General features: G+C 36.1%; 1 protein-coding gene across 1 annotated transcript in view; it reads right to left on the bottom strand.

Annotated features, from left to right (window-relative positions):
* Positions 1 to 15,906, bottom strand: part of dacha (dachshund a) — a 182,588-nt gene that overhangs the window by 41,259 nt on the left and 125,423 nt on the right. Inside the window, 2 exon segments of the mRNA XM_051092982.1 lie at positions 301 to 411; positions 414 to 455. Of these exon segments, the coding sequence (XP_050948939.1) occupies positions 301 to 411; positions 414 to 455 (153 nt within the window).

Genomic DNA, 15,906 nt, shown 5'->3' on the forward strand with positions numbered 1-15,906 from the left:
AAAAATATCATAGCTCTTTTTTTACGATCCAGTCAAATCCCAACGGAAAAAATGTCACATTACAGAAGTAAAATGTGTTTAAAATTCTATTTTATGTTGTCTTTAAAAAAAAAAGATAGTCATGAACACACTATACAGTGACAGTGAGAACAGTCTAAATGGGCGGCCTGAGCGGGAGTATGCGCTGAACCCAAGAATGAATGACTAACACGACGTGTAGCTCAATCGGGCTGAGCGGAATCAATACACCTGGAGCTGGTGATCAAGTGAATGAGTGGATGTGATGAATGAATGACTCACGGTTAGCCAGGAGATGACTCTGCTGTAGGGAAGAGAGATGAGACCCTGACAGGCCGTGCTGAGCGGAGAGGCCGGCGTGAGCCAGACCATGCTGGGCTCCGGAGGAGGGGGGGGGGACTGGAGTTTCTCTTTATCCCAGGACGACTCGCTGCCGCCTGGGGACAGCAGAGAGATAGAGAGGGAGATTGAGTGAGAGTCTGGAACCCTAAACAGAGCCAGAACTCCACGTGGAATCACAGAGACAAGACAGGAGAATATATGTGTAGAAACAAAAAACAGGGCTTTTCTTGCTCTTCTGAATTTTGAAAACTACTGATTTGTACTATGCAAATATATTATAACGTTAAAAAGCATGAGACTATAATTTAAAAGGACATTTGATCAATTAGATCATAATTTGATCTAAAATAATATTTGATTGAACAAATACAGTAAAAAAAAATATTTAAAAAATAAAAATATTTATATATTCAAATATGCTGATTTGGTGTTCAAACATTTTTTACTGAATTAATCAATACAGTATTAATCAATACATTAAACATAATTTGATCAAACAAATATTTGTTTGAATGCTATTTGATCAAAAATACAGTAAAAAAGAATTTATTTATTTATTTATTTATTTATTTATTTAACAACATTTTCCATATTACCATATTTTCAGCAGTCATTACACCAGTCTTCAGTGTCACATAATTCTTTAAAACATTATTTAAATATGCTGATTTGGTGCTCAAACATTTTTTACTGTATTAATCAATAGTAATCAATACAGTATTAATCAATACATTAAAAATAATTCAATCAAAAAATTATTTGACTGAACATTTTGATATAAAATACAGTAAAAAAAAAATTAAAAAAGTATGTATTTTTTATTTATTTATTAACTTTGTCTATTTTACGATATTTTCAGCTGTCATTACTCCAGTTTTCAGTGTCACATAATTTTTCAAAAAATGATTTAAACATGCTGATTTGGTGCTCAAACCCTTTTTTTTACTGTATTAATTCATCAATACAGTATCAATACAGTATTAATTAATCAATACATTTAACATAATTTGATAATTGAACAACTATTTAAAATATTTTATATAAAAACCTTTTTTTCAGGATTCTTTGGATATAAAATTTAAAAGGATAGCATTTATTTTAATGTAAAATGTTTGATCGTTAAAACTTTTAATACATCCTTTCTGAATAAAACTATTCATTTATTTTAAAAAGAAAAAAAAATCTAACACCCAAAGCTTTGAACAGTAGTGTGTATGTTTATAAATATAAAAAAACAGAGATTATAATTATTATTTTTTTCAAAAAGCCTGGTTTCAAGACTATTTAAGATTTATGGCATATTTTTTCATTATTTTAGTGTGTCTGAAAATTTTATTTGACAACATTACTGAAATATATTTTTTTTTAATTTAAATTAGAAAAATTCAAGTCGGAATAACATATACTATCATGATGTGCATATAATTTTTTATAAATATTGTATTAATTTATATTGTAGTATTTGCAAAAAAAAGAACACTTATTGGGGGTGTTTTAAGTTGATATTACAACGAGCGTGAAATAGAAAATGAAAGGGCGGCATGAATTTAGATATGACGCAGGCCAAATTCATCTCCATCTGATCGCCTCCACACCTACAGACAAAACTCCCATCTCTCCCCAGGCTGTTAAAGAGTTAACCCCTCTGCCAATCACTCTAAGCTCATCCCAGAACGCATGAACACATGGGAATTAATCACTGGAATGAAATGCAGCAGAAAAGCGAGTTGCGAAGTGCCATAAAACAACTTAAGTTGAATTAGTTGAGAGAGGAGGGAGAAGGAATGCAAAGCAGAGGAGAGGAAATCATTGTCTAATTCTGCCTAATAAGCAACGGAGGTCCTACGAGTGATCCAGCAGATGGTGTTTTTGCAACAGATTGCAGTGAGTGATTCTTTTAATAATAATACGAATTAAAATCTCTCTCTGTAGAACGCGGGGGCGCCGTTCATCAGGGAGCCGTTTGAATGAGCAGGAAAAAACAGCCTGATAAAGTAATGGCTGTGCCCAAACACCTGAGGCCGAGCGGAGAGCGCGCGTACACGCGTTTGCGTGCGAGATGAGCGGCTGATGAAACGCAAAACGATGAGGGAAGAAGCGTGCGCTCGTGACATTTGATATCAATACTCGATCCATAAGCAATACGTGTCCCGTGTAATGAAGTCGTAATAGGATGTAAACTGCTTTAGAATGAATTCTGAAGCCATTTGTGAGGCCCATCAGTGCGTAATGATGCATAGATATCACTGTAATCAGTTTTACTAGCCCTTCAACATCAAACTGAATGTTACAACAAAAAACAGAATGTTATTCACACAGTATTTGTCGAAAATTGCTTCGTAATCGGATTCGTGTTTAAGAACTACTCATTCACATATGCTGATATTCAAATAAGCTACACTCTTAAAAACAAAGGTTCTTTTTTGGCATCAGCGGTTCTGTGAAGAACCTTGACCATCCACGGAACATTTCTTTATATATTTTTAAAATAGTTCTTTTAGAAACTGTTCAAAATGGTGCTTCTATTTTTAGGAGTGTATATTTCAAGTAATTTAGTGTAATATATTTCAAATAAAATAAAATAAACAGATACGGAGAAAAAGTGAAAGGTTTGAAATGTCATGATAGGGAGCAGATGATGACAGAATTTTTATTTTTTGAGTGAACTACCTCTCTTTAAGAGAGACGTAGATGAAGAGGGACAGAGAGCAAAAGTGTTTGCATTGCAAATTCCACATGACCTATATTTGCTCTTGTCTAATATAATTAATTTCTGAACATACAAGCCAAGCTCTGAGGTCCAGTAGTGTAGGTGCTAAATAGCCAAGGGGTGTTTCTTCAACTATTGCCATTTTTAGCACTGTGAACTGAAATAAACTCTCCTAAAACATACTTTTTATACTCTTACTAGTTTATTTTCATGCGTCTATTAAGAATGCTCAAGAGCAGGAATACATATATAACGGGCGAATTTTATTTTGTCTGAAAGTTTCTTAATGTTTCCATAATAGTGTCATTCCATATAAATAAAACACATCTCAACTGTAGAGCCCTATGATTTCCACGATGTGAAAAATGGACTGAATCACGGAATGCAGTCATAAAAAAATAAATGTACTGTATAATGCGGAATGTCACGGAATTTGTCAAACTTTGGATGAATAAATCAAAACTAGGTCAGCAGTCTTTAATCAAAATGTGTGTATGTGATTATTAAGCTGCAAAAATACTATTTAAATATGAGCACGTTCTGCCTATCTGTCTGAATAAATGGCGCAGAAGCGCAGTTTTGTTTACTATGAGTATGAGTACATAAACACATAAACATAATCTCTAGAACTGAGAGTCACTTCATGTGCATTTTACTGGTTCTTTTGAGAAAAACTATCGTCATATCATATACAAACAGAAAATTAAAGGTCTTCACTGGTTTAACTTGAAGAAATTGTTACAGAAATATATTACTTAATGTACTACTACTACTACTAAAAATTAAATTATTATTAAAACATTATTTTTTTAAGGAATATTTACCAGAAGAAATATTTACCAGAATATTCAGCAGAATTTTTTTAATACACCAACACAGTATTTCTGAAAAATACAAATAATGATAATAAAATAAGTTTTTTTTTTTTTTTTAAATAAAATCAATTAATTAGAAATGCTTTTGAAAAATGTATGAATCCATTAAAATGTAATCCAGAAAATTAATGGAAAACACAGAATTTGGTAAATAAATGAATAAATAAATAAATAAAACTCAACTTTAAATAAATTGCTGCTCAATTGTGTACTTTTCATGATTTCAATTAATTAGAAATGCTTTTAAAATTAAATGTGTTTTCTTATTTAAAAAAAAAAAAAATAATAAAACCAAAAAAAATTTAAATGGAAAAAAACAGAATTTGAATTGCTAATGATTTCTAGCATTTCACTGTCAATTTGAGCAGTATGCGGTTAACAACTGATGTTAAAAATTAATTTAATTGATTAATTACAAATAAATATTGGAAGGGCATCATACATGTAAAAATATTTTCATATACACTACCATTTAAAACGTGGGGTCAGTATTTTTTCCCTTTTTAAAAAAAAAGTATTCAGCAAGGATGCGTTCAGTTGATGACTGTGACAGTAAAGACATTCGGAAATATTTCTTTTTAAAGTATTACATTTTCTATACATTTTTTAAGCAGCACAACTGTTTTCAACATTGAAAATAATCAAGAATGCTTCTTGAGCAGCAAATCATCATATTAGAATGATTTCTGAAGGATCATGTGACACTGAAGACTGGAGTAATGATGCTGAAAATGCAGCAAAATTAAATTTTGAAATATTTTACAATAGAAAGCAGTCATTATAAATTGTAAAAATGTTATTTGATCAAATAAATGCAGCCTTAGTGAGCAGAAGAGACTTCTTTTAAAAAAAAATGAACAGAAGAATCACTAACTTTTGGCCGGTGGTGTATTTTCTAAAGGTTTATGCTGGATTTTTCTATTCAATATTTAAAGTCTGTGATCCACGAAAGGCAAAAATAAACAATGAAAGCATGATTTAAAGCGAAAAAAAAAGTTAAATTCTCGTTACATATAGATTTCAACTCTTGGAAAATAAAGTGCTGTCTGTTGAAGAAACATCTTCATGCACATCTATGCATGAGTTTGTCTCATTATGTTCCTTTGTAATGATCTCAATGAACACATCTCCACACTTCTAAAGCTCTTATTATATTTCCCATAATTCAACTCTGTGACCTCTGTAACAGGCTAACTGCAGTAGAAGACTTTGCAAGTGTGCGTGTGTGAGAGCATGCAGTATATCAGAGCGAGTGTGGAGTTGAACTATCCACAGCTCTGGTGCTGATGGCCCATTTGGGTTCGGTCCAAGAGCTCCTCCAGTGTTGGCTGCTAAAGTAATTAGCCTAAAAGTGATGCCAGCCAGTAGAGATAGAGGAAGAGCAAGCAAGCACGAGAGATGGAGAGTGTCTGTGTTTCGGCATCCCGTCCAGCCGTCAGTCATGCTTTGAGAATGTGTCCATCACCGCGATGCTCCTTAACCACACGCTGACAGAGCTGGTTAACTGCATCCCTTTTTGAAAAAGTCTGCTGTAATTGCGACACGCATCTGTGGACACGTGCGCAGAAACGCTGTTTTCCACTTCCCCGCTTTTAACAGATAAACACATATTTGAGACTTGGGAATTTGTGTCAACCACTACACCTATCAACCATTTATATCTAAATCATTAACACCTCCGTGTTTTTTATGATCAAACTCAATCTTCCGTCTGCCTCGCGCTCGCAGTCACACGCTCTCTGCCTTTATTTACAGTTTATTCAAGGTATCTGATCACTATGTGTGCTCCTGGGAACCTTGGGTGTTGTCAGCGCCATGCTTTGCCATTTGAGCTACAGGAACAGTTATTTTTATTTGCACATACATGCTGGCTTTGACGTCATGAGTAGCAAAGGCTCATGAATATTAATTAGGTGGTGCACAAATAATTCAAATGACTCCTTACTGTTTTGATATATAAACAGTCGATGTGGTGTGTTGATCCAGAAATCAGGTCTAAGCATTTGCTCTGTTCTGAATCTATTTTTCCACATAAAACAAGTATCTTTTTCAATGACTCATTTAAGCATTTGATAATTTCATGCCTACATCTGTTGCTTTAAATTGAAAATATTATGTTTAAACAGTACCACACTGTAAAAAAAACGTTGAGTCAACTTAAAACTTGAAATTCTAAGTTAAGAAAACTCAAAAAAGTTTAGTCAACTTGAAATGTTAAGTTGTACTAAATGACAACTTAGATATTTGAGTTGATTTAACTTAACATTTTAAGGCATTTGGGTAACAAACCCAGCTTTTAAGTTTAACAAACCAAATTTTTTGTTTAGTCAACTCAAATATCTAAGTTGTCACTTAGTACAACTTAACATTTCAAGTTGACTGAAGTTATTTGAGTTGACTGAACTTAAAATTTTAAGGCAGCAGTGTAACAGATTATTTTAAGTTGATTCAACAAATTGTGTTTTAGTTTTGTTTTGTTTTTTTTACAGTGCAGTCAAAAAGATTTTTTTTTTTTTTAATGAGTGTATTCTGCCTGAATTTATTTGATCCAAAGTACAGGAAAAACAGTAAAATTTTGAAATATTTTTACTATTTAAAATACCTGTTTTCTATTTTAATACATTTTAAAATGTAATTTATTTCTGTGATTTCAAAGCTAAATTTTAGCATCATTACTCCAGACATGATCCTTCAGAAATCATTTTAATATTCTGATATGCTGCTATAAATTATGTTGAAAACAGCTAAGCAGAATTTTTTCAGGTTTCTTTGATAAATAGAAAGTTCAGAAGAACAGCATTTATGTGAAATAGAAATCTTTTGTAACATTAAAAAAATAATAATATAAAAATAAATAAAAATAACGACTCCAAGCTTTTTAATGTTATAGTGTATAATGTTACAAAAGCGTTTTTTTTCAGATAAATGCTGATCTTTGGATCTTTCTAATCATCTAAGAATACTGAAAAAAACTAATCAACTCTTTTAAATATTGATAATAATAAAAAAATGTTTCTTGAACTCAAATGAGCATATTAGAATGATTTCTGAAGGATCATGTGACACTGAAAACTGGATTAATGATGCTGAAAATGTAGATTTGATCACAGGAATAAATTACATCTTAAAATATATTCAAATTGAAAGCAGTTATTTTAAACAGTAAATATATTTTACAATATTACTGCTTTTGCTGTATTTTGGATCAAATAAATGCAGGCCTGGTGAGCAGAAGAGACTTATTAATAAAACAAAAAAAAAATAAATAAATAAAACTCCAAAAAACTTTTGACTGGTAGTGTATATAATCAATGAGTAGTTTTATATTTTTCGATTATTTTTAATCCGTTTATGTCATTTGCAATGCTTCGTGATATTGTAGCTTTTCCCCTTAATGTTTTAATTTTGGTCAAATGTTTTCTGATTTAAATTAAAGTTTGTAACATTATAATTGACCTTGTAGCTGGTTTTGTTCATGGCTTATGACACTTTTTTAAAAGTGTTTTTTGAAGCCCTATGAGAAAAATGAATGAAAAAAAGTTCCAGAATGCTGCAAAAAAAAGTGGATGGGCACTGCTGCGTTTTATTAGACAGATCTATTAAATTATGTCAAAATAAAAGTCCCGTTGCTGTCAAAACAAAAGCTTTGGACACTTATAATCCAAACAGGAAAAATTATTTTCTGGTGTCAATAATCAAAAAATGCCAAATATCGGCCAATATGTTGGCCTTGGCAAAATATGGATAAACGACTAGTCCTGACACTTTATTTGTGGGGAGAAAAGACAAGCAGTTTCCTCTTCCTTTAAACCACTGAAGTGGAGTGTTTGTTGGCCAGTCAGACTCACCATCTGGCACCTAAGCCTGCTTCCACCTACAGAGTCCCACCGTTCACTGCCTGGAGACTCAAGTACATGCGTGTGTGTGAATAATATAACACTGGGCAGCGCATTAGCGCTGAGGTCAAAAGTATGGTGTCTTAAAAGGCTCACGGCATTAGTAAGCACAAAATATGGCTCAGAAAACGACACAGATCAAAACAAGAGCAAGCAAGCTTTGATCAGAGAAATATACAAATATTCTTGTGCTTTTGGGTGGGTCATTACTTTTTTTGTGGCCTGTGAATCATCTTCTCGGCCGTGTTGTTTGGGCCCCTGATGGGTTTAGGGTCTTCAGGCCCCCGTTTGAGCGGTCGCATGTGTTGATGTTGGCCCTGTCAGTGTGTGGGACTGTAAACAGTGTGTGTATGTTTATGCCTTTGGTCAGTGAAAAATCAGCAAGTGTGCGCATGTGTTTACTCCACCCCAAACAACATCCTGAGCTAAACATCTCACACTCATGAACAGAGAGGATTCTGGTACTTGTGTCACAACGTAGCCCAGACAAGCATGACAATAAAGTCAAAACTACTGACTAGGTCTCTCAAACTCTACACCTATTTTTTTTTAAAGGTTTGGACAAAATGGACATCCCACCTAAATCTCCAGTAGTTGAGCCAGTAGCATCTTAGCACTTCTGGCACTTCTCATCGTCCTTAAAGGGATAGTTCACCCAAAAATGAAAATTCTGTCATTAATTAATTATTTCGTTCATCTTTAGAACACAAAAAAAGATATTTTTGATGAAATCCAAGAGCTTTCTGACCCTCCATAGACAATGCAATGCAACTACCATGTTCAAGGCCCAGAGAGGTAATACATTTGAGGTCAAAAGACAAAATGCATGTTATTTTTTTAGTACTGACCTGAATAAGATATTTCACGTAAACTACTTTTCATATAGTTCAAAATAGAATTGAATAGAGTTGAATTTATAAGAATGACCCCCTTCAAAAGTTCACATAAAGTATGCTTGATTCTTTATACTGTGTCGTTACCTGAATGATCCACAGCTTTTTTTTTTTTTGTAACAGCTGTTCATGAGTCCCTTGTTTGTCCTAAACAGTTAAACAGTAAAACTCCTTAAGGTCCAAGAAATTCTTTAGTTTTTCAGCTTTTTTGTGTATTTGAACCCTTTCCAACAATGACTGTATGATTTTGAGATCCATCTTTTCACACTGAGGACAACTGAGGGACTCATATGCAACTATTACAGAAGGTTCAAATGCTTGCTGACGCTCCAGAAAGAAAAATTATGCATTAAGAGCCTGGGGGTGAAAACTTTTGAACAGAATAGAGATGTGTACATTTCTTATTTTGCCTACATATCTTTTTTTTTTTTCATTTAGTACTGCCCTTCAGAAGGTACAGCCAATACTTACTTGTTTCTCTGAAGACAAAATAAGTCAAATTTACCCTGATATTCTAATTCATCCAAATTTTACCCCCTGGCTCTTAATGTATCATGTTTCCTTCTGTAATAATTGCATATGAATCCCTTAGTGTGAAAAGATGGATCACAAACTCATACAGTCATTCATTACACAATAAAGCTGAAAAACCAAAGAATTTGTGGGACCTGAAGGATTTTTCTGAAAAAACAGCAGACAGTTTAACTGTTCAGGACAAACAAGAGACTCATGAACAGCTATCACTAAACAAAAAAACACAGCTGTGGACCATTCAGGTAACAAGAGTGTTAAGAATGAAGTATATGGAAACTTTTGACCAGGGTCATTTTTATAAATTTTCTCTTGTGGACTATATGTATCTTATTCAAGTTGGTACTAAATATAAAATAACATGTACTTGTATGATCCCTCCTATTTTGGTAAACTAATTAACATTTTGCAGATTCTGCAAGGTGTATGTAAACTTTTGACCTCAACTGTAAGTACTCTCGTGAACCCGCACTGAAGACTGACACAAAAGAGAAGAAATGGTTGAAAAGTTGTTATTTTTGATCTCTTTGCACACAGAAAGTATTCTTGTAGCTTCACAAAATTAAAGCTGAACCACTGATTGTCACATATACTTTTTTAACAATGTCCTTATTGTTCTTTCTGGGCCTTGAACATGGTAGTTGCTTTGCTGTCTATGCAGGATCAGAAAGCTCTCGGATCAAAAATATCTTAATTTGTGTTCCCAAGTTGAACGAAGATCTTACGGGTTTGGAACAACATAAGGGTGAGTAATTAATGACAGAATGTTCATTTTTAAACGAACTATCCCTTAATAATGAATTATACATAAAGGCTTCAAGTATTACCAAATGTTATCAAAGTTTTCATTAGATTTTTAAACTTTGTACTGATATGTTTAAGGTCTACCTTATCACGAATAAAAACATAACCACCCTCAGGAAGCAACAGTAAATATACAGTACACTGAGGTACTAGCTGGAAGGGTCAGAGAGTACATTTCAAACAACAAACCCCTGAAGTCATACGTGTTCGCCATGTATAGCAGCAAAACTCACTGTGTTGCTTTGGTTCTGCCGTCTATTTAAAACTAAACATACTGTGCGACACACACACACGCATTCATTAATATGGTTATGCCAGCAAACCTTACAGTCTCATACACACAAACACACACACACACACACACAAACTGTCCGGGAGCGCATTAACAGCTTGTAGCGGGTACGGGCAGAGGACGGCACGCTGGCACTCTGTTTGTCATATTTCTTGTGGGCCTCGCCATCTGCCGGGGTGGCATTTTCATGGCTGTTTACCCTGACTCCCGCCAAGGAATCATCTGCCACCGCATAATGCAGCCCGCAAAAAAAAGGGGGGATTAAGTTGGTAATGCAACTGAGACTATTGCTAATTTGGTGTAATTGGGAAGAAATGAAGATAAATGAGGGCGAGAGAAGGAGAGGCAATCAGTACGGTAGGCAGTACAGCTGTGCTTTTGGCCAAACTCAGCCCTCCCGCCCTCCCCCCTTCCGAGCGTCACCCCCCTGCCACGTCACCCCGTGCTCAACAAGGTGCATGCAAATTCAAGCTAATGACAAATACGCTGGGCTGACATCCACAGCACAGGTTATCTGCCTTTCCGTTCATCTCGCTGGTGTGGATTTCAGCTTATAGGTGGAAACAGATGACCTTCACATAACAGTTCTCTAACTTTGCCCTAAATGTGGATAAATGGTGAGAAATAAAAATGAAATATCAATACAATTAAGTACAAATATTAAAATATTACAAATGCATTAGTTGTTATTTTTTGTATTCTCAGTTTATTTTATTACTTTTTATTGTTTTTGTTTTTATAATTTTTTATTATTATTGGATACAGGATAGATTTAAAACGTAAGCCATCATACTGATTATCAGCCATAACGTGAATAATGTATTTATCATTATCTGGTGAAATTTTGGTGCATCACTAAAATTGAGAAAAGTCAAAATTTAAAATGTAAAATTTAAATAAATATTCTGAAAATTGAAGTTAAAGGCTGTAATATAAATAAAATGTCATTTAAATAAATAAATAAATGTTCCTGTTGACGCTGCACCTGGTTTTAAACCCATTAGAGATTTTATTTAAAATGTTACAGTATGTCAGCTGACATAACTGCCATCTTTGAAGTCTGGAAGGATATCTTGTCTGTGCGTAACATACTGGTTCAGACACGGTTTACAGTGCTAAGAGTGACATCTGTGTCTATCTTGTGTTTTAAGGTTAGGAGGCTGATGGTAGTGCGTGTACATGCGTCTGTGAGTGGCAGCGTGTTTTCAGTGCTTTGTGGGGCACCCGCTGAGCTCTCTATATCCATCTACACTGTGCCAGACACCCCTCTGGCTGGCCTCCCCGCAGTATCCACCCTGCTCCGCACAGATGTCCCCACACACACCCTGACACACCTCACACACTACAGCCCCCTAAGGAGGACAACCTTCACAGCTATACATCAGTTTCAGCCGCCGTGGAGATGCGACATCTGCGTGGATCTCCGTTCAGTCCCACTGTATTTGAGCGATCTGTGCCGTACGGTATGATGCAAGCAGGTAACAACACATAAATATCTATTCTGGAATAGAGGACACAGGACAGTGGGAGAGGGTGGGGGTAAGTTGCGCCACTTTCAGACTGCCCTCTATGTAAGGAGAAATGAGGTAAAATAAACTTATTTATATCTCAGTATGTCTGCTATCAACTCAAATAGAGTTTATTAATGCATAATTCCACTGTAAACTCTTATTTTGCAGCTAGTGACACAATCCGCCAACATCTCTGATATATATTTGTAAACCTGAAAAATGAGAAAATTTCCTTTGGTCAAAAGGTTTTTTAGTTCACATGTGATGGGTCTTTTCTTAATATATTGTAACATGACCAAAATAATGCACAGTTTACTAGATTACAGGGCTGGCACATCTTACCCCACGGGTACTGCTGAGCATTCACTTTCAGGCCAGCTACCTTGAATTCCATTATGACACATTTTCTATTTCAAACAAGCATGCTGCTGCTGCTAGAAAGCACTTTGACAAGTCAACCTCAAATACGCTCCTGTTTCATGTTGCACCTAATGCAATACGCTGCATCTAACTGTTAACATCCATCCCAGGTCAGTCGGATAGATTCAGCGCAGAGCAACGGTAAATCTTATTAGGTACAGTAACTCGCTTGCAAACAGCTCTGTAGAAGACATGTTATGATGACTAAGAAGACACAAAAGCATGGATGTCTGTACAAGTTTATGAAAACACCTCCGCTCCAAGCCCCATAGGAAAGCATGGAGCTTTGAGTTTGGGGTGCGAAAAAAAAATCTATTTACATGGAATAACAAAGAAGTAATAATGAAGGAGAGCGATCAAGGGGGAAAAACATATAAATTTTAAGTCATTAATTCCCTCCCTGAACAATGAGAGAGCAATTCACAAGAGGCCTGACGTAAAAGTGTTTGAATTGAAAGTGAAAATGATTAAAGAGCTCTTTTAATGAAGTGTTAATTGCTGTGAGAAGTAGGTAGAAGGTTGGAGGAGACGCACTGCTTTGACAGGAGTGAAAGCTTCAGCAGAAGCCCATTTCTACACTGATAGAAAGCTAAACACTGTATGTCAAAATAGTATACTGGATTGGGCAGAAAGGCCGAGCTAAAAGGATAATAAATGAGTACATAGAACAGATGTTCATGTCATTTTTACTGATCAAGGAAAAATTCAAGTGAACCAAGGACAGAGCCCTGGTGAACACAGAGTGACAAAACGTTGGAAAATTAGAACAAGGATGCATCCTAGGAACCTAGGTGAGCTTCTTGATCTCTGTGCTTCAGTATAGCCTTAATTCAGAATAAATGCACTAAGTGCAAAACTTATTTGACAAGGGCCTTATGAGACCCATTCATTTTACTTATCAAAGAAAAATTCAGGTGAACCAAGGACAGAGCCCTGGTGAACACCAAGTAACAAAAAGTTGGAAAATGGGAACAAGGATGCATCCCAAAAACCTAGGTGAGCTTCTGGATCTCTATGCTCTGGTTTAGCATTAATTCAGAATAAATGCACTCAGTGCAAACTCATTTGACAAGGGTCTTATGAGACCCATTCATTTTACTGAACCAAGGACAGAGCCCTGGTGAACACCAAGTAACAAAAAGTTGGAAAATGGGAACAAGGATGCATCCTAGAAACCTGAGTGAGCTTCTGGATCTCTGCTTCGGTTTAGCATTAATTCAGAAATGCACTTAGTGCAAACTCATTTGACGAGTTTATTTTACTAATCAAGAAAAAATTCAAATGAACCAAGGAGAGAGTCCTGGTGAACACCAAGTGACAAAAAATGGCAACCATGATACTTCCTATAAACGTAGGTGAGCTTTGGGATCTTGATGTTTCAGTTTAACCTTAATTTAGAATATATGCACTAACTTATTTGATGACATCTGTTTGAGACCGTCTACACACATTTTACTGTAGACGTAAGACCCATTTATTTTACTGAAAAAAAGGAAAAGTTAAAGTGGACCAACGACAGAGCCCTGAACACAAAGAGGCAAAAAGTTGGAAAATGGGAACAAGGATGAATCCTAAAAACCCAGGTGAGCTTCTGAATCTCACTGCTTCGGTAAATAAATCACTATTCTTGCAGAGGCCTCTCCTCTCAATAATGAATGTCATATTTATACCTCCACCTACAGCTGAATATTCAACATCTCATCATCTCGCTAACTGAGTCCTATATTGTGTTTCTCATGGGCCTTTTGTGCTGCATAAGATGGCACAGTCTTTCACTTACCCTTATCACAGACACACATTAATGGCCATCAGAGAACTCTGTTCTCTTTGAACGGTTTACGGCGACTAGCCTTTGATCATAAGTAGTGCTCGCTTCACAGAAAGCCTGAAAAGATGTCTCTTTGATATCGCCCCGCGTTTACATATCAATGAGCGCCACCGAAGATGGGGGCCCAGGCGACTCTCTTGTGCCACGCTTTTGGGAAATGTGGCTTAGAGGATATGTGTTGACCAGTAAATGCATACATTTGTCAGACAATTTCGTAGATGGGCTTGAGTAGCCACCTTCATCCAGACGCAAGGACTCGTCAAGTGTTTATCCTCGACAGACCGTGGCTCATTTGACTGTTTTGGAGTGGAGAGCCCCACGTCTTTATGGGCTTTCATTAGACGTCATTTTGAGGCTCATTTGAAATCAATCCCCCTTCGGACCCTCACGCCAGCTCCGGTGTCGGCCGGATGAAAAATGAGGCGGGGCATTGGGGCTTCGGGCGGCCCCCCGTCCGTCCTGCTTGGCCCAGTCCGTTAATACAGCATCATCTGGTCGAACGGACGGGCAATTCCCACATCTCATTACCGACAGGAACTGTGGGTCATTACGCGGGATGGATTCCCATTAGCTGAACCGAGGGTTTGAGACTAAATACAGAAGCTTTGGACACAAGCACATACTCACAAGCACTTTGTTACATACTCCTCAGCCACTCTTAACTTGTTCACACACTTCTGGATGAGAGGAAGGTGAAAATGACTTGAGAGAATTTATCTACTTTGAGCACTTCAGGTAGGCAGCAGCATTTTGAACACATTCAAAAACCACGCACTTGAAGGAATAATTCACCCATAAATAAAAAAAATAAATTGTTGTTATTTACTTACCCTTAGGTCGTTTCAAAGCCACACACTGTTTTTTTTTTCTGTAGGACGCAAAAGTAGAATTTTTTCTAAAATAGTAATGAAGCTTGTGCCTTAGTTGACAGTTCATAGTGACCAGGGGCTGTGTGAACTATTCCTTCGAGTCTGTCCTTTAGGGTAAATCCTTATAAATTGAGTCTCCTCAATGAAAGCAATTTAGTGGCATGTTTTCCCCAAATGAAATATATACAACATATCTCTCTTATCCCTGAAGAGGAGTTCATTCTCGATGACGCATTCATTCAGGATGACTGCACGGTCATCTGGAAATCAAGGTAACGGAGAGTCAGTCAAGAGTGGGTTGACTGCAGGAGTGCAAGGAAGATGCAGGGGCCGGTGAGCCAGGATAATGCAGGTCCGTTGCTATATGAGCCATCTGTTTATATGACAGACTGCGTCCTGATGGACAGAGCGGCTAATCAATGCAGCTCTGCTCCACAGGTTTATGTATGAACCTATAGTGCTCAGCGGTTCAGCTTCAAGCAAGCTTGAGTGTATGTATTTGCTATTACGAGTTTAAAATGGCGTATACCTGACATGTTTATGTATGCGAGTATGCCTCCTTGTTTTGTGTGAGCGGAAATATGTGTGTCTGTTCAAAAGTGCTCATCTCCGGCAATGGTCAGCAAGCAGCTTCTCTCCCTGTGGGGATGATGATTTATGGAACATTAATTTTGGATGGCTGGATCCGGGCAAATATTTCAGTCAGAGGACACAGATTGGGGAAGATTTCTGATAAGTCAGCATGACAGGCGACAGAGTCTAATATTACAACAGCAGACAATCTATAATGTACAGATCTCCTAAAAAGCTAATGCCTGTATGAATTGTAAAATCACATTTACCTCAAAATCATATTTAAATTCTTAATAATTTGTAACAAAACATGATAATATTAAACAGTATTGACACCTTTCAGT

Source organism: Labeo rohita, chromosome 21 (genome assembly GCF_022985175.1).
Source record: "Labeo rohita strain BAU-BD-2019 chromosome 21, IGBB_LRoh.1.0, whole genome shotgun sequence".
NCBI lineage: Eukaryota > Metazoa > Chordata > Actinopteri > Cypriniformes > Cyprinidae > Labeo > Labeo rohita.